Raw genomic sequence first — 20,942 nt, 5'->3', positions numbered from 1 at the left:
TCTAATTCATTTTTATTTTATGGAATATTTCAATTTAGGAATTAGTGGATTTTTCTGCATAAAATTATAATTGTTCTTAAAACATGAGGATGCAAAAGAAAGGGAATGATAAGGATCCCTATAAGGCAAAGTGATTACTCTTCTGTGTGTGTACAACCTGCTCTTCTTACTCTGGCAACCCACCAAAATTCAAGATCCTTGTATGTTTGTTCACCTCTGAAATTGATTTCTGGAGTGTACTAATCCCACATTTACTGGGGTGTACATCTTTATTTAGGCTTGCAAAGTTGCTGTTACTATGCAGCTTGTTTTCTAATTGTTTAGCCAACTAGTCAAGTAAGCTGCAAAAAATAGGGATATGTTCTTTAAATATATCCTTTCTTGTGAATTGTTAATTAGATCTCTCTCACACACACAAAGATAAAACATTATTTTTAAAAGCAACAAAATCTTCATATTAAATCCTACTATACTTGCACATAGTTAAGATCAAGATTCCTCTTTCTATAACCTTCAGTCATAAAGCTAGAAGTGAAGGATTTCAAGATGGTAGAACTACAGGTGGAAGGGGATTTCCAGATTGCTGCTCAATTCTCTCCATGCTGTGACACAAGTGAAAATTAACTCACTGTATGATACTGCTCACAGAAGTCCTCTGCTCGAGTTACACATTCAATGTGCTGAGATGCACACCTAGGGAGAAGACGGGGACAGCAAAAGAAAAATAACTGCTGACACTTGAGAGTTGTTTCTACTATAGCTAGTGTTATTTGACCTAATATTGAAATTAGTTCCTTGAAATGATTAACATAATAAAGTTAGTTAACACATCCATCACTTCACATAGCTACAATTGTTTGAGTGTGTTGAAAACTCTTAGTGACTTTCAAATATACAGCACAGTTTAACTATAGTCGTTATGTCATACCACCAGAATTATTAATCTTATAACTGGAAGTTTGTCTTTGGTTTTCTGCACGTTGCCTGTGATTTGCATAGATGTGTTTTTCATATTTGTATTCTGTTCAGAGTTTATAGTGCTTTTAAATATCCAATTTGATTTTCTTTAATACCTTAGGAAATTTTCAGCTATTGTCTCCTCAAATTCCATTTTTGTCCCATTCTTTCTCTCTCCTGGGACTCTACTTACATACTTGTTAAATATTTCACCTTGCCCATAAATTACACTCCTGTCTTCATTTTGTATCTTTTCTTTCTTCAGAACTTCAGGATATCAGCTGTTATTATATTTTATACTTTCCGAATCCTCTCTTTAGCTGTGTATTTATTTTAAAAAATAGATTCCAATTATCTGATGAAGTTCTGCATCTTATCTATTTTTCAAACATAATAATTATTTAAAATTCCATGTCTGATAGCTGTAATAGCCATATAATTGGTATTATGGTTTCATTTTCTTATTTTTCCCCCTTTTTGGTTCAGTTTCTTGGTGTTTATAGTTATTTTTGATTCAAGGCTAGATATTTTGTATAAAAATTATGGAGACTGTGCATGGTCTTCCTTCCTTTAGATAATACTCGTTTTATTTTCTGTAGCAGTTTGATTAGGAAACAATCACTTTAATAATCTAATCATAGAATAATATGATTAGAATTAATGTTTCAAACACTATAAGCTATGGCTTATTTCTGATGGTTCTTTATCCTAAGGACCCAGAAGTTCAATTTAAGAGTCTAAAGTTTTTTACCCATAACTTCTTAGTCGTGGTAGGCTCTATCATCCAAATTTTGCCTCCTCAGCATTTTTGAATAGGTAAGGCATTCTTTAGCTTTTAGGTCTACTAAAAGCTGCTTTCTGTTCATGTTATAGTACTTAGCTATTGGAAAATGCCTCAAGTGGAAGGGTGATATAAGGCATTGGATTCAAATGCTTTCCTGTACACTCTCTAGAATCTTGGGCCCTCAAGTCCCTTGACTTTCCTGGACTCTACTTTTTGTCTGCTCAGTCATTTGAAATTGCTAGGAATTTTTCTTAGTCTTTGATTTCTCAGTGAATGTTGAACAAATGGGTTGATAAATGAGCACTATTGCCTGGGTTGGAGAATTCCTCACATTTCTTAGATACTATAAATCCTTGCAACTGTCAGTTAATTTAAGCTTCCAGTGACTTAGCATTTAACCCAATGAGTAGGACATTTCCTATAAATAATATCAATGTGACATAGTATTTTTATAAGATCAGATGAATTTCTATTTATTTTTATAAATAGATCAACTCCTCTTCATTATCTCACACCTCCATAAATGAGGCAGGATGGATCTATAAAAGTAATTGTGCCTCAAAAATAACATTATATGACTACTCAATCCCCATGTGCTCTAGAAAATCAGGTGAATATGATATCTTGGGATCATTTCCATTTGAGGCAAGCTGATGTTATTTAGAATCATTCTGGAGGCAAAAGAGGACTATTGTTAATAATTAATGATGTGGAACTTATCTAATATATGGAAGTTGCTAAGTGGAAAGTGCTACATGTTATTTTGGCTTGTTTTATAGTGTGTTTTGTTAAAATTCACATGAGAAAAAGAAAAAGGAGTTAAAAGGAGAGAATTTTGGATGCAAATTGAATGAGAAGAAAGGGTTCTTTTCTACTCTGAAATTTAAGACACAGTATTCTATTGAATTTCAAAGTCTTGTACACTAAATCACAAGCCCTTTGAGGACAGAATCTGGGTCTCGGCAATTTTCTTGGCATAGTAGTTGGTCCCTTTCCCAGGGAAGCTTTGTTAGATCACTAATGGGTGCTTCAAAGGACAGAATGTTGAAAAACGGTTTTTGGGACATTGATCAGAATATCATGAATTAAGTCTGCTTTTCTGAGGTTCTTTTTTAACCAGTCAACATGTGTTGCTCCTTAAGAAGAGTAGAATTTTCTGTGGTAAGTGTCACAATCAAGGCAGTTTTGCCAATGAAGGACAAACTGATGCTAAAAATGCTTAAAAGGAAGAGGGGGAGCTATATGATTTCCTAATGATAGTTTTGAGATCAATGAACTTTCTTAGAATTGAAGCAATGAAGGCTCAGCTCATTAGATGGGCTTTGACTTGTTTGAAGTAGAGAAAAGTTCCTCCTATTAATATAGTTGATAGAAGGTTTTGCTTTGTTTTGTTTGTTTGTTTTCAAATTTCCTGAGACACAGGAAGGATCTTTCATTAGCAGGAAATTAGCATTAGCAAGCTGCCTTTGTAGCCCTCTCTGTGTCATTACCTAAGGTAATGACCCAAGGGTCTTGATTTCTCCTTCCTATCTCCAAAGGGCTTAGATTCATGTTCACCTTGGAAGCACTCAATAAGCAAACACCTCTTCTCTCATCTAGTTTCAGTAACCACCTCTGTAGAACACTCAGCTGGGCCAATAGAAATGAAGCCCTTAAAAAAAAGAAAAAAAAAAAAAAAGAAATGAAGCCCTCACCCTGTCTGTATAAGTATCTGCTCAAAAGCAAATACGTTTCAGATATCTTGAGACCCAGAAACAACAAAAACAACATATTTTACCAGTAATATTAAGTTTTCCAGACCTCAGAATAGAGTCCTTATATTAAGCAAAAATTCTCTCCTAGAGAGCCATGAGATTTATCTCTACTATCTCTGAGCTCTACAGTCAACTTTATCAGCCTGACTAAGGAAGTTTTCATTCAGCTTCCCAGATTAAGCACATGTTTTATGGTTGAACAGAAAATATGAATATCTATAGTAAATAAAAAAGATTGTATTAGTAACATAAAAATTTCTTAGTAAATTTCCTAGGCCCATATAGCTTCACTGCTGAATTCTACTAAACATTTGAAGAAAAATTAACAAAAATACTCACAAATTCTTGCAAAAAATAGAAAAAGGGGATGTAATACCACCGAACTGCACATTTATAAATAGCTAAGATAATAAATTTATGTTATGTGTATTTTATTACAATTGAAAATAATTTTAAAAAGTAGAAGATATTTATCAACCCATTCCATGAAGCCAGTACTATCCTGATACCAAAACCAGAAAATAACAACACAAGGGGAAAAAAAAACTACACATGAATATCCCTTAAGGATATAGATGAAAAACTCTTAATAAAATACTAGTGAACCAAATCCATTAACTAATAAGGAGGATTGTGTTCCATGAGCAAGAGAGACTTGTCCTAGGAATGCAAGGTTAGCTTAACAGAAAGAATCAATCAACATAATACACCATATTCTTAGGATAAAGGACAAAAAACACATGATCATCTCAATAAAGTCAGAAAAAACATTCAACAGAATGCAATAGCATTTCATCATAAAAAAAAAAAAAGAAACTAAACTAAAAAAACTTGGAATATCCTCAAGCTGATAAAGGTCATCTTTGAAAAATCCATAGGTAGCATCATGCTTTTTTAAAAAAAAATATCGTGCTTAATGGTGAAAGATGAATTAATTCCCACAAAGATCAGGAATAAGAAAAAGATGTACATTCCTGACATTCTTTTGAAGTACTGAATGTTGTACTGAAGGTTACTAGGGCAATTAGACAGGGGGGGAATTAGGAAACTAGGCAAAACAGCAGCCAGTTTGAAAAGGAAGATGTAACACCATTTCTATTCACAGATGGAATGATTTCATATATAGAAAATCCTAAGGAATTCACAGACACACACATACACTCACAACTATCAGAACTAATGAAAAAGTCCATCAACATTGCAGGACATAAGATTGAGATACAAGAATCAATTGTAATTCTATACACAGTGAATACCTGACAGTGAAAATAGAACAATTATCTTCATAGTAGCATCAAAAAGAATAAAACACTTAGGAATAAAATTAATAAAAAGAAGTGCTATTACACTGAAAACTACAAACGTTACTGAAAGAAATAAAAGAAGACATAAATAAATGAAAAGATTTTGTGTTCATGGATTGGAAGACTTAATATTATTAAGATAGCAATGCTCCCCAAATTGATCAATAGGCTCAACACAATTCCTATCAAAATCCTAGCTGCGTTTTTACAGAAATTGATATGTGGATCCTAAAATTCAAAAGGAAATGCAAAAGACCCAACTAGCCAAAACAGTCTGGAAAAAGAAACACTGAATTGGAGGATTCATATTTTCCCCAGTTTTAAAACTCACACAAAGTTACAGTATTCAAGACATAAAGAAAAAGTCCAGAAACAAATCTTTACATTTATGGTCAATTGATTTTTGACAAGAGTGACAAGACAATACAATGGGAGAAGTATAGTCTTTTCAACATTAGGGTTGGCACAACTGGACCACTACTTCATACTATACACAAAAATTAACTCAAAATGGACCATAGATCTAAATATAAATCCAACAATTATGAAACTTAAAAAATGTAAGAATGAATCTTTCCTGCTTCAAAATAGGCAATGTTTTCTTAACTATGACTCTAAAGGCTCAAGTGACAATAAGAAAAAAGAAGTAGATATGTTAGAAAAATAGAAACTTTTAGAAAAATTAAAAACTTTTGTGCTTTAAAGGACACTATTTGAGAGAGTGAAAGACAACTCACAAAATAGGAGAGTATTTGTAAATCATATGTCTGATTAAAGATTTTTTCCAGAGTATATAAAGAACACTTAAAAGTCAACAATAAAATGAAAAATAACACAATTCAAAATGGGCAAAGACTTTGAGTAGATATTTCTCTAAAGAAATTATACAAATGGACAATAAGCACATGAAAAGATGTTTTCCATCGTTACTTGCTATAGAAATGCAAACCAATTAAGACTGTAACACAATACCACTTTGTATCCACATGGATGACTATAATAAAAAGACAGACAGTAACAAGTCTCACTAAGGATGTGGAGAAGTTAGAGCCCTTGTACATTGCTAATGGGAATGTAAAATGGTGCAGTTGGTTTGGAAAACTTTTAGACAGTTCTTCAAAAGGTGAAACCTAGAGTTACTATATGACACAGCAATTCCACTCCTAGCTATATACCTTAGCAAATTGAATACATATTCACATAAAATTTGTACATTCATAACACCATTAATCATAATACTAAAAAATGGAAACAACCCAAATGTGCATCAGCTGATGAATGTGGTATATCCATGTGCTATATATTATTTGGCAATACAATATTATTTGAAAGGCTAATGCATGCTACAACATGGATCAATCTTTAAAACATGCTAAGTTAAAGAATTGCACCAAAAGGATAAAAGGCCACATATTATGTGATGCCATTTACATGCAGTGTCCAGAATAGGGAAAGATATAGAGACACAAAGTTGACTAGTATTTGCCAAGGGCTTGGGGGAAAGTGGCAGCTCATCCATATGAAGTTTCTTTTTGGAATAATTCAAGTATTTCAGAATTAGGAATTAAAAAATGATGATGATTGCACAACTCTTTCACTATACTAAAAATTACAGGTCTTCTAGGGCACCTGGATGGCTCAATCAGTTGAGCGTTGGACTCTTGATTTCAGCTGAGGTGGGGATCTTGGGGTTATGGGATTGAGACCCATGTCAGGCTCTGCACTCATCGAGGAGTCTGTTGGAGATTCTTTCTCTTTCCCTCTGCCCCTCCCTCCCCCCACTTGTATGTGCTCACTCTTTCTTACTATCTCTAGAATCAATCAATCAATCAATCTTCGGAAAAACAAAACAACTACAGGCCTTCCTTAAGTTATGAGGGAATTGTATTCCAATAAATCTTTCATAAACTGAAAATGTCATAAGTTGAAAAAGTGTTTAATACAACCTACTGAACGTCATAGCTTAGCCTAGCCTACCTTAAATATGTTGAAACACTTATATTAGTCTACAGTTAGACAATATCATCTAACACAAAGCCTATTTTATAAAAAATATTTATTTTTTATTTTTATCTTTTAAAAAGATTTTATTTATTCATGAGAGAGAGAGAGAGAGGCAGAGACACAGGCAGAGGGAGAAACAGGTTCCGTGCAGGAAGCCTGACGTTGGACTTCATGCCAGGTCTCCAGGATCACACCTTAGACTGAAGGTGGCGCTAAACCACTGAGCCACCTGGGCTGCCCTTATAACAAATATTTTAGTTTACTGAATACTGTTCTGAAAATGAAAAACAGAAAGGTCATTTGGGTACAGAATGTTGTCAGTGTATTGGTGTTGACTCTTGTGATTGCACGGCTGGCTGGGAGCTGTGACTGCTGCTGACCAGCATCACAAGAATAGGTACTGCATTTCACTAGCCCAGGAAAAGATCCAAATTCAAAATGTGAAGTATGATTTCTACTGAATACATATAGCTTTTGCACTACTGTAAAATCGAAAATGCTATGTCAAATCATTGTAAGTTGGGGACTGTCGATATTGAAATATACATTTCTTAAAAAGGATGAATTTTGTGGTATGTGAATTCTATTTCAATAATGCCATTTAAAAAAAAGAAAAAATTTTTCAAGCAGGAATACAAAGGAATAGAGGGAAACCAAGAATTTGGAAACCTGCAAAGTTGGGAAAGTCAGTTACTTTTAGATACTAAATAGAAAAAGATAAAATTAAGAATGATTATGAGAGAATTAAGGCTCAGGTTCACAGCCAAGTTTAGATTAAGATTTAATGCCATCTCACTTCAGTTTATTTTCCAAATAGTGTCAAAGAAGCTAGAGTTGAGAAAGGCATTGAGAAAAGCATAAGAATAAAGAAGTATAAGAATGTTTTCTAGGAAAGAGGATATCTGAGTGGCTCAGTTTGTTGAGCATCCAACTCTTGACTTTGGTTCAGATCATGTTCTCAAGTTTGTGATATCAAGCCCGATGTGGGACTCCACACTCAGTGGGGAGTCTGCTTGAGATTCTCTCTCTTTCTCACCCTCTATCCCTCTCTTTCTAAAATAAATAGATAAATATTTCAAAAAGAATGTTTTCTGGAAAAGAAATTTGGGTATAATTACTCCTTATAGAACTGATGGGAAGCAAATAGATTAAAAATCTATGAAGTTTTTGAGGAATCATATCCTCAAAGCAACCACAGGCTGGATGTCATACAAAACAAAATATGTTCTTAAAAGCCTTAAAACCACACTAGGTTAGAAAGTGAGCTACAGTCAAGGAGGGCACAATCCACAACACACACTTAGAATTTGATCACGTAAAAGAAATGATCCTACCAATGGCAGAATGATGAACAGTGAAGGAAAAGTGTACCTTCCAAAGAACAGAATCAAGACCTTCTGTCACTTCTGGATGTTGGAGTGGGGGAGAGTATAGCTTCATAGGCCTGCTCAGTTGGGTGTCAGAATACTAGGGCCCAGTGTTTGTCTTCCACTATCTTCTCTTGCATATGGTAGTCTCTCTTTAGTTTTCCTATACCCACATATCTATTGGTTGCTGGATAATAGGAGGAAATGGTTTATTTGTTTATCTCATAGCTTGCTGAACCAGTAAGAGCCATAGGAAGACATGGTAGAAAGAATTTCATATCACCCAGAGAATCTTGATTTTTAATCTAGATTATATTTTTTCCCCTTTGGTGGATTGAATTCTGCTTATGAGACACAAAGAGTAAATGGATATTTGAGAATCAGAAGCATAGCCTGTGGCAGAGCGTACAGGGCTCACCAAAGCTATTTTCTTCTTTCCCCTGTTTTCCTCTTTGCACACTGATATACTGCCTTTCTTGGTTTTGTGAGGTATAGAGGATTATATAACCAAGCTCTATCTAAGGCCATCCTATGCACAGAAGGGATGTGTGTCATCTCTTATTCCAGGTGTCTTCTCCATACTCAGTCGATTTCCATGCTCTTGTACCTGAATTCAGAGAGGGGCAAGGCACTCAATGATGGTGAGACCATGTGAGGGAAGAAACCTGACTCCCTTTATGACTACGTGGAGCAAAGATCTTGCCAACACATACTGAATTTGGATGTAAGTAAGAAATACTTCTGCTGGGCGAAGACACAATTGGGAAAGGCAGGATGTTTGTATAGCAGTTAGCCTATGCTGATGAATAAACATAGCATGATCAAAACACCTTTTTGTTTGCTTTATTTTGTTTTTCCCTTTGTTTGGTTAGTTGGTTCTGGTGGTAGGAGACAGTATTTACTTGAATATGATAGCAGATTTCATCAACCAATTAAATAAGAAGACATTTAGGATCATAAGACTTTTATGGTGAATATTTTCAAATAGATATGTGTTATAATCTTAAAGAATGTAATCAGGTAAAAACATTATGATAAAAAGTAACACAGCTGTTTGAGTTCTACCAATGTTCATGGTTTGTTCATTATTTCTTAGGAAAAATATGTCCCTTTTTATAATGCTGCAGGGAAATTTCCTTTTTCTTTCAAATGGGATAGTGGGCTTCATAGCTCTCACTTCCTGTGGCTCCTACCACATCATGTGTGAGTAAACAGCCACCACCTGAGGGATCCAGAGGATCAGCTCAGACAGAGTGTTACTCCGGGAGACTCTCTATCTATGCATGGGTGAGTGCATGTTTTTGTGTGAAGGGTGAAGTAGAAAGTGAAGTGTGTTTCTCTAGAAGACTGTAAATGCCCAAAGCAGGCACTATGAATCCTCATCAGCTTTCTGGCACAGAGTAGGCATTCAATGAATGGAAGAGGATTGGTTGAGATAACAACACAAGTGGAGGCTCCAAGTCTTTGGATACATTTGATAGTCTGAATTATGGATATTAGGAAATGAGGAGCAGAATCACATATGTTGAAACAACATCCTCTGAAATAATTAGGAATTGGCTGGTTAAGTCAGCAATATGGAAGCTAGATTTGGGGGCAGGGAGTCAGCTTGGACAGGTACTAATCAGACTCTGATGTGATTCACTGAATTGCAAGAGGAGCCGTGCTCCAGTCCTAGATGACCAAAGCAACAGCCTCTGGATGGCATTGCACAACTTCCCATTGCCAGCCCAAGAAGGCTCCATGGAGACAACCCTCCACCAACCTAGTGCCAAGACCAGATGCCTTTGAATGAGGCCTTCCTCGCTAACTTCTGTACAAGTTCTACTTCACAAGGGAAAGAAAAGCACTGAATCAGAACACTGTACATAGTCAGGAGTGGAATTGAAAGTGCATTTAATGGGGGAAGAACAGAGCTGATCCTCTTGTTTTCACCTTATGTCCTTCAGATGAATCCTGAGCAGCAAGAACTGAAGTGCTAAGGTACCAAGCCTCACAGCTTAAATCAGAGACTCAGAGGCTGCATGTTAGGAAGGAAAACTTCATAGCACATATTTTAAGTGCAGATGAGGAGAGGTTATAATTCAGGGTGACAGTATGCTGGCTGTAAGGCAAATGGGATGCAAAAGCAGATTAGAAGAGGATTCAGCATCTGGTGGTTGGCTCCCCAAGGGCTTGCTTGACTGTGAACTTCATTACTTCTGCTTGAGATGACACTAGAGTGACTATTGAGGGACATGGCTCAGGAACCTTGAGGGGACAGGGCTTAGGATCCTTGGCATGGCAGGGCTCAGGAACTTTGGGGTAGCATGGTTCCTTGCTTTTGGGGGCACACAGCTCCTGAGGTGGAGGCTGGCATTGCTGTTTCTCCTGCTGCTGCTGAGGCTGGGTGAGAGGGATGCAGAGCTGCTTCTGCTGGTGAGAACTCATGCTTCATAAGAGGCTGGACCTACAGACAGAACAGATGACTTAAACAGGGATTAACTAGGGTAGAAGCCATGTTCCCTGCTGCTTCAGTTCTCTCAAGAAACAAATGTTCTTCTTTCTCCCTTTCCACCACAAAGGACACTTTAATAATTTCTGAGACTTTGAGGAGGATGAAAATAAAGGCAATTTGGTTTGTCCCACTTGAGTAGGGTCTCTTTCTTCCTGGCACATCTTAAAACCCAATCAACAACACAACACAATAGCAGGCTCCTGATAGGAATGTGAAATCTCAAGATTGGATCATATGGAAATGTGATATTATTTAAAATGAAAAAAAATAAACAAACAAACATCCCAGTAACTTCAGCCTACCCAAACATTTCCAATAAATAGAATGCCTTGTCATCTGTAAGATAACTACTGACTTCTCTAGAACCCACACCATGTCGCCTCTGGCTTCGCTCCCACTCCCCTGGCCTCACTCTTGCTTGTTCAAGTACAGCCAAGCTGCCATGGATCATAGATCACCTCATGTGATACTTATGGGAGGTATTTCTAGAGCAAGTCTTCCAGAAATCATTTGTCTTCAAAAATGTCATAGTACTTCATTCACTCTTCTTGCCTCATGTTGATGACTTTCTATGTTGATTTTAGCTCATCATGCCCATGTCTTTTTTTTCGTTTCTGAATAAATTGTAGTTTCATTGAGTGTGTTCCTTGTTGTCTAAATGTTTTTTTAGCAGCCAAAGTGCCATATTAAATTCTCACAAAAAAAACTCTCACAAAATGATTTGTTGAAAGAATGAAATTCTCTGTAATGAAATTATGAATTAAGCAAGAATGATAGCATCACCAAAAGTTCAGTGGACTTCAGTTCTCGTCTTTATTCGGCTGACTTTGGGTTCTTGCACAGTCCAGCCTCTTCTCACTGACACAGCAGGAACTGGTAGGACAGAATTGATAATACCTTAAATCCCTTTAAGCCCAAATTATGATGACTTTTTAAAATAAAGATATTTCTAGAGGTTATAACTCTGATGACTAAACTTCAATAGTGGGGAAAAAATACCAAGACCAAGGAAGTTCCAATAAAAACCAGATACCCTAAGTGAATGGTAAATAATTGCAAGGAAAGAGACTCACCTGGTGAGCAGATAGGAGCAGGCTATGTGGTCACTTGGATCTGGTGTGGTGTTCCCAGCCAACTAGCTTTTTATACAGGGATAGAGATCTGTCTTGGAAATGGAATGTTTTGGGGACTGCTACTTCGTCATTCTTTGCCTGATAAATATGATTCATTCAATCCCTTGATTTACTTATTGGCTCAGTTTTTGTGATCCACTTGACAATTTTTTTTGGCACTTGCTACCCAACAATGATGTCACCTGGACCTAAACCTGATTGAGCATCCTTTGAACCCAGGCGTAGTGTTAATGGTGATGGAGAGAACAGGAAGTTCCAGGGCTGCTGGAACTAGAAACAGACCTCTTTTCTGGAAAGTCCTAATTCTTAGCACAGACCAGGCTTGTTGACTGCTTAAAATATGAAGTGGATGCAGATGGAGATGAACAAGATCTTTCTGGTTCTTCTGGAAGGTGAAGGGCATGGTGGCATCAATTTCCTCAGGTGGAAAAAAGTAATTCTGTTTATCCATCACTCAGTATACCCAGGTCCAGGAGGCAGAAGAAAATGCTAAAATGATTTTTTTTTTGACCATAGAAAGTCTTTACTTCAAGAAAAGCTTCAGAGTTAATGGTGGACAGAACACGAGGATCCTGATCAGTGAAAACACTGTGGAATTAATTGGTTTAGCAGCTCCAGAGCAATCCAGTCCTGTTGGCCCATTCCACTTGTTCTGTTAATATACCAGCAAGCCTTGAAGACTGTCTGTAATGGACATCCCTTCCTGGGGCAGCATAGGGACAAGAGACGTAGAATTCTCTGACTCTTAATACTGAGTTGACTCTGCTCAAGATAAAATAAAACTGAGTTCACTGATCCAGGCCTATTCTCAACACACAATCTGTAATGTGGTCTTTGGAAAATCTAAATAATTCTTCAGACCATGTTTGGGTGGTCCCTCCCTCCTTACTTTGCTTACCTAAATGCTTGTGGGATACCTGTTGGCTCCATGGCAGTGTCACCTCCCCTCAGCTTAAGCCTGGGCCTACCTAGCCATCACCAGAAGCTGCACCCACTGTACCCCCCTGGCCATCATGTGGAGTAGATGCTCTGTGGATTGATAATTATAGAATGGATGAGTAAATGAATGACATTTATTATGAGACACAAGAGGCTACTCTGACACTAAGGAGTTTCTTATAAGAGAAATGCTCTCTTGCAAATGAGTCTCATGGCATGAACAGGGATGAGAAGTAAAGGCTCAGCAAGATATGGGTGTTTCTTCCATTGTCCCCACCCATTTGTGTTCTTTTCTACTGGAGTTGAAGTGGTCACTTCTCTTTGGGCTGGGGCCACTGCCACTACCATGCCTGGGTTTCAGCCTTCTTGCATCAATTGAACTCTCTCCTAGGCTTGGATACAAGCCTCTCCTCACTCAGACTCTATGTCTAAGGACTCTGCAGAGGGAGTTCCAATCACACCTTGCCACTGATCTGCTGGGATTCTCAGACCTAGAGCAATCTGCTTCCTGTTCCTTGGTCCTCCATGGCACTGGCCAAGGGCCTGGCTGACCTGAACCTCAGCTCTGAAGCTAGGCTACTATTCCTTATGTCTTTCCTAGTCCCATAATAGTGCAATAGAGAGCTGTCATTTGATATTCTCTAGGCTTCGATCTAATACATCTACCTGACTTATGTCTCCTTTCCCCCCAGTAATATCTTTTCCTTTCTAGCTCCTGAAATTTATCCTTTATCCTTCTGCTTTTGTCCAAAGTGTACTTAATATCTGGGGATAAAGGTTTTTTCTATTTAGAGAAGCTCAGTTTTTTCATTGTTAGTTATGGATTAACTAATGAATTTTCTGGAAAGCCACATGGCTTCTGATTGTAATAGCCTCTCCCCACATGCCTCTGATTTTTATACTAATGCCCTGTCAGGCTCATAGGATGCTAATTTTCTTATATCCTGCTCTTACTGTTTAACTGTTCTAATACCTCTTGAGTATCCCTACACTTTCTCAGCTTACTCCTAGAACGTTGTATGGTAATAAGCTCAGGAAATAAATCTTGCTCTGTTAAGCGTCATCCCAAGGAGATCAGGGCTGATGCTGGTGAAGATGCCACCTCTTATCATGACAGGCTATGAAGAGCGTTTGATGTACTGTCAGGAAAAGGAGGATTCACTTGTCATTATGTAGTTTTGTCTCTGCCAGCTGCTAAGGCTCTTTTAGCTTTGGGAAATGCAAAGCGGCCTTCAAAGGAGAAAGCTTGGGCAGACACTGTATAGGTGGTTATTGGAGAGGTAGAAACTGGAGGAGAGATCCTGTGGTGGTGCACAGTGGCAAGGTGGGCTTTGCAGAACTTTGGAAGGTGCTGGACAATTGAAGTCCGTGCCTCCAGAGCTGAGGGAGAATGTCACAGGATAAGTAGGTGTGACTGCAAGAAGTGGAAGGTAAGGCAACCTCTAGTGTAACATCTTTCTCGTTACTCAGCAACATCTAAAAGAAACAGGTAACTGAGTTAGCAGAAGGTCCCTCCTGCATGAAAAGATGGAAAAGTTCATTTGATGAGTTAGGGCAGTATTTGTCCAACCTGTGAAGATATTTATTCAGCTCCTAAAACCATCATTATAACATTGGATTGCTTCTCCTACCTTCCCATTTAGCATTTTTCCTTACCAGAAATTTGTTTTACTATGAAGACGCTCCGTGTATATCCATTGTTCAAAGAAAATGTTCTTGCCTTTATGCAGTAAAAGCAAGATGAATTAAGGACAACTGACCAAATGTTTGAAACTGTGACTCAAGAATTTTTCCTTTTCCTTGTCTACCATGAAGTTCATTTCAACTAAACACCTCTTGGGAATGAGGCATATGTTGTTTGAGGAGAATGGCTACATTTAGTTCACTCTTCTCTGAAATCAATATGGAGGAATTCTTTCTCAAATGGAGACTCTTTTGTTCCCATTGTCTTTCTTTTTAATGTCATCTACTTAACTTTCTTGTCCATGATGATTTCGGGATAACCCTCATAAAACAAAGTAATACTACACACTATCTGTATCTTCTCCACCTACAAGGAGAAGTACATGAGGAAAAGCACGAAATCATCAAACATTCTTTTTTTCAGATTCAAAATATAATCTGATTGCTCCAAAAAAAAAAAAAAGATGTGAATCTCAAGAACTCAGGCTCAGCCATGTGGGAGATTATATCCTCACAGGGAGAAAAGTGGAACATCCCAAGGCTGAGCAGGTTCAGTTATTTCTCAAGCTCAGTACAAGTCATCTGAAAGTATAAGTCAGGGAGTGTCATCTGATGACATGCTCCAGAACCTCCCTTCTGGGCTATGTGCTCATCATTGCAGGCCCTGTCCAACATTGCAGCTACAGCAAACTGCTGGAAGCAGTGGAAAACTGTGAGGATTCTCTAACTCTAGATCAAAGGAACTCCTCCAATTCATTAATTCAACAGATTTTTAAGAGCTTACAGTCTGTCAGGCTAGGTTTTAGACTCCTGGGTTGCATCAGTGAACATTAACAAAGTTCTCTGCGGAATTCACATACTATAGGGGAGGGTGGAAATAAATAAGCATGATGACTATGGAAATTATATATTAAATACAATAGAGAAAAGAATACTAGTGTAAGCATCCAAAGAGATGAGAGTTGGGTTTTGTGTCTTCCTTGAGAAGCTGGTGTTCAAACAGACTTGCAGGAGATGAGGGAGCTAGATGTTAGAATATCTGTGGAAAGAGAATACACTTCCAATGCTCCAAGCTAGAGCCTGTCTGGCATGTTCAGGGGCATTGTGGCTAGACTGGAAACAGTAAGTGGCAGGGGCCAAAGGGAAGTGAGTGTATCTACTGCCTCTACAGTCTGCCATCAATCACCTTTAGCACATTATGATCCTTCCACAGCACCTTCTCGGTCTGCAGGAACAATCAACTCAGAGTCAAATGCGTGGAGAAATGTTTCCTGAGCTGTCCACATATCATTTGCATCCCCTGGGTTCTCTTGGTTTTTAAGGTTTGTACTCTATAGCGTTAGGGATTAAAGCCTTTCAAGGACAGAAAGTTTACTTACCAAAGAAATGCTCTTTTAGCAGCCTTTAGTTTCTCTTGTGTGATGAGAACACCATTGAGTCACTTTCATTTGATAAATACACATTTGTGATTTTTGAAAAGATATCCTTTGTTATAATGTAATGTTAAAGAGATATATTGGACAAATTCACATATGAGTTTGTGGTAAAATAGGACATATGAGTTTGTGGTAAAATTGGAATTCTGGTATGAGTAACTGAATTTTGGGAAAATATACCTTCACATATCCTTTAGTATAAGCCAAATGCCACCTGTCTGGTTTTCGTGGCCCTCCGTGGTTTCTTACCTTAAACCCTGGCCCAGCTGTCCTTCTCTTTAGTGTCAGCCTGTAGGACAATTATCTCCCAACCTAAATATCAGAAAGGGAGACAGAACATGAGAGACTCCTAACTCTGGGAAACGAACTAGGGGTGGTGGAAGGGGAGGTGGGTGAGGGTGACTGGGTGACAGGCACTGAGGGGGGCAGTTGATGGGATGAGCACTGGGTGTTATTCTATACATAGGCAAATTGAACACCAATAAAAATAAATTAAAAGCCAATAAAAATAAATTAAAAAAATTTATCTCCCAACCTGGTCCCATCCACCCTTGTTACTGTGGATATTTTAGATGTTTAAATAATACTGGCTTTATGTGTCTTTAGAATAGAAGGCTCTCTGCATTGCTGGCATTGGGACACCTCCTTCTCCACCTTTTCCCAGCACTTCCCTAAGTGTTACCTGTGTGGGAACATTTAGTCAGTAAAGTTGTTACCTGCTACTTAAAAGGCAAGCTATTTGTCCAATAAATTTGCAGTTATTTAAAAGAGAGACCAGAAAGATGCAGTGGTTTGGTTAGCATCCATTACTATGATTTCATTTGGTAAAATATTAATGGGTTCATGAGGGAAATGGCCACTTTGTGACAGTAGAAAGGAAAGGAATCCTTACAGTACAGAAATTTGATTTTTAAAGTTAGCTATAAAGGTGGGGGAATCTGTGAAATAGATGAAGGGGATTATGAAGGAAAAACTTCCAGCTATAGCATAAATAAGTGATGGGGATGAAGAGTACAGCATAGGGAGTGTAATCAGTAATGTTTTAATAACAGTGACATGATGATGGCACTTACTGTTTGGAAGGAATGACCCTAAGGTTATGAGACATGGAAGGGATGGAGTCTGAGTTCCTGACTGCCCACATTGGACTAGGGCATACATGAAAAATAAAATTCTATTTTATGAAGTCATGGACATTTTAGTGTTGTCTTGTTGTTGTTGTTGTTTGTTTTGTTTTGTTTTGTCATAGAAGAAACCCTACCCTGACAAATAACATGGATAATAAGTTTTGTTTGATTATTATTTGTTTCTTTGTTTTAGTGGTAGGTACATGTTTTATCAGGATTTGGTAAGAGACTAATTAAATAAGAATTATTATAGGGACTGTAGCTTTAAGGATTTTCAAATTGAGTTTTCATTTTTAAGTAATAGATCCAGGTAAAAGTGGCATGATGAAAGTATCATCATTGACTGATTTATAACAAAATGCTCATAGAGTTCTTTGAATTTTATTAGACTTAATGGAAAATAGATAACTATTTTAAAATAGTTAGAGAAAAATAAAACCACATCTCACATTCCATAAAAAATATAGGCTAATGTACTACTGATCAGTATATCTTATGTCCCAAAGCTCTAAAAAATTCTATCATATTTCTTATAATTTTTCACTGGAATAGTGATGTGGGTCTTCTATTCCTAAATCCATATTGTCCTCATGAAATTTACATGGGAAATGGACAGACGCTAATGGAAAAGGGGCCTCTCAGAAGATTCGGGGGAGACCATCCTACTCACAGTGTGCACCCAGGGTTCTAGAAAATACATAATCCATTTTTCCAAAAACATTATAGGTATAGACAGGAAAGAACATATTTTGCATTTCCAAGTCCTGCTGCTTTAGATGTAGGAGCAGAATGGGGTTGGGATAGTTCAGGTTCAAGGCCTACCAGAAGACAGTAGTGATTCAAGATCAACAGGTGAGACCCAGAAGGTTCCTTGCAAATTCACAACATCATTTGGTGAAAATAGCAATTCAATATCTCAGCAGACATTAGCTAAGCTCCCATTTGGCAGGTGGCAGGCTAGACCCTGTGTTGACATCCCTAAGCAAGACAGAGGGGGTTCTTGCCCTTATGATGCTCACAGTGCAGAAAATTCAGGTGTGATCCAGCATTCAGAGTGTGAGTAGACCCCTGAAGTGGGGAGTGCAGGGCAGTTTGGCCCTGACAGTTGTGCCTGCAAACATTTCAAGAGTCAGATGAGTCTAACAAGACCACAAAGCTCAGGCAGGCCACATGGTTCTGGGGAAATAGGGGTAGTAGGGTGGAGGGGTATTAAATACAGAACATAAAAGAGAATAGACAGAAGGGAGGAGAGAGAATTGAGAAATTAAGTTGGAGTTTAGTAAAGAATAAATTAAAATATGATTGATCTAAACACCCAGAAATGACACTTTTTGAGTCAGAAATTTGCAAGTACAGAGAACTTGCTCAATCAACACTTTCTATCTGAGCCAGAAAGAATCTGTTCTTAAAAATTATGGAAATCATACTTCTGGTAGGATGAAGAAAAGTGAAGGTGAAGCAAACAAGGAAGAATCACAAAGAGAAACCAAATGTGCATTTTTTATCTGTACAGTCAACATGAGCCACCAGGCTGTAGGCCTAAAGTTTGCCAAGCTGTGCATAGTTTGGATCTCAGTTTCTTTATACTGAAATAGTATCTGCTTTGGTAAGTGGATAGCGCAATGGGGACAATTTTGCCAGGCCACAGAGGAGAAGAGCAGCCAAGGGAAGACAAGGAACTGATACAAGAAGGGGACAAATCCTCCTTTAACCCTTAACTGGCATCATCTGTCCAAGTCAGTGAACAGGATGTGGGATCCTGGGGCTTTGAGTGTGAGGAGGGCGTTGGAGTACCCAGGATCCCTACCAGAAGATGGAGAACTGAGGTGGGGATATGTGGGGAGGAGAGAGACACCATGGTTACTCTAACAAGAATCCTCTGCCCTTGGGCTGCAGGGCCTCAGAAATGTTCTTGATGGGCAGGATATACAGTTTTTCTAGTCAGAAACATCTTCACTGATTCTATATTTTTTAACATCATGGTAGAAAGCTTTAAAAACCATAAAATAACATTATATAGTGTAATGTAGAAACAGGGCTATTGAAAGAAAGAAAAGAAAGAAAGAAAGAAAGAAAGAAAGAAAGAAAGAAAGAAAGAAAGAAAGAAAGAAAGAAAGAAAGAAAGAAAATGAACACTCACATATGTTAGGTGACATTTATCTCTTTTCATTCCTGACATTTTATAGCTTAGTTGCCTTGCTCTGCCATTTCATGGCTGATTATTCACCTCACTTGGATCACATATTCCCACTTGTAACTCTTTTCCTAATCACTTAATAAATAGCTTCATCTGGATTATTTTCGGAGAGGCGTGAATGTGGGTATATGTATGCTTGTGCACGTTCATGTGGTTCTGTATGTGTTCATATGAGAAGGACATGACGACTTTCCCTCCTAAAGAAGAATGCAAATTCTCCAAAGGGAGGCACTGTGTATCCTCTCATTCCTTTTCCTGGTACATATTAGGGCTGGCTGCACACAGTGGGTCCTTAGCAAAAAATAATATGATCTGAGCTATGAGGGTGGAATCTGTGTGGGTTATTCTGTGAGTGTGTGGTTACTTACAACAAATGTGCCTCCTTGTGAGTGCGTATCTACATGTGTTAGGCATCTAGAAGGTAAAATGAGTGGAGAAAACCAGAATATCAGGTTCACAAATGTAGGAGTAATTTTGGAGTAATAAACAGGAGCCTTATGGGCAGAGTACTAAGGATGAGAGGTAGCTTGAAGAAGGCACACTGGAACTAAGGCATGACAGGCCAGTGCCAGAAGACAGCCCTGCTCCAGAACGATAACCTTTGGGTTCCATTATAAAACAGCTATTTCCATTTCAGGGATGCCCCCTAAATATAACCATGTGAACGCTCATAGAAGCATATGGTATCATGATTAGATAGATAATATTTACATTAACTCCTCTGTCTATAGGTCCTACTCACTACGGTAGAATGAAGAAAGGGAAGATTTAGTCAATAATACAGTCAGGAGTGGAATTAGAAGTTATTTAATGGGAACAGAGCAGGAAAAATGGATCCTTCCAACCCAGATTGCCTCTTCAGATGAATCTTGAGGAACTGAGGATCAGCAAAGCCATTAAGGCCTGCATAATTCAGAGGCTCAGAAGACTCCTCACAGTATGTAAGGGAAAGTGTCATAGCATATATTTTTATGATGCAAATAAGAAAGAGGCTATAACTTAGGATAAGAATGTACTGATTATAAAATATATGCAATGAAGACACAAAAGCAGAAGGAGAGAAAGTAGTCAGCATCCAGTGGTCAGTTCCTCAAGAGCATGGCTCCTCAAGGGTGTGGCTCCTCAAGGTCATGACTAAGGACCACATCAGTTCTGCTTGGTCTTCTGGCCTAGAATAATGGTTGAGGGACTTGGCTCTGGTACCTTGGTGTAGCCAGGCTGAAGGACCTCAGAGTAGGCTGGCTCAGGGACCTTGATGTGACCTGATTCAGGAATTATGGGATGGCCTGGCTCAGGATGTTTAGGGTAGTTTGGTTCAGGAAGTTTGGTGTTCCCAGGTTGCGGTAACTTGGTGTCGCATGGATTCTTGGTTATGGGAACAAATGGCTCCTGAGGTGGAGGCTGGCAAGTCTGTTTCACCTGTTGCTGCTGAGGTGGGGGAGGAGGGGTGCAGGGCTGCTTCTGCTGTTGGGAACTCATGCTTCACAGGAGGCTGGACCTGCAGACAGAAAACCAACTCAGTGGTTTGGTAAAACAAAGAAGCCAAGTTCAATGAGTAATATGTCTTATTTCATGATCTTTCAGAAATAAGAGACTTTCTGTTTTCATGATTTTGAGATTGAAGGAAACTTTGGTAGTTATCATACACTTTCAGGAGGAGAAGCTTATAGTGATTTACTCTGCTCCATGGAAGTGGAATGTTCTTTTATGCTTTGGAAGGTTTTTTCATTCTACCTCTGCTTGTTCACACATGCTCACCC

General features: G+C 38.1%; 1 protein-coding gene across 1 annotated transcript; it reads right to left on the bottom strand.

Moving 5' to 3' along the window:
• Window positions 1-20,328: 20,328 nt before the first annotated feature.
• LOC129501241 (cornifin-like) lies at window positions 20,329-20,661 on the bottom strand. Its single transcript, XM_055312184.1, has one exon. It carries the CDS (start codon window positions 20,659-20,661, stop codon window positions 20,329-20,331), a length of 333 nt encoding a protein of 110 aa, XP_055168159.1.
• Window positions 20,662-20,942: the final 281 nt, after the last annotated feature.

The sequence above is a fragment of the Nyctereutes procyonoides genome, unplaced genomic scaffold, assembly GCF_905146905.1.
Source record: "Nyctereutes procyonoides isolate TBG_1078 unplaced genomic scaffold, NYPRO_anot_genome, whole genome shotgun sequence".
In the NCBI taxonomy this organism is placed as follows: Eukaryota; Metazoa; Chordata; class Mammalia; order Carnivora; family Canidae; genus Nyctereutes; species Nyctereutes procyonoides.
This window is presented reverse-complemented; position numbering and strand designations above follow the sequence as displayed.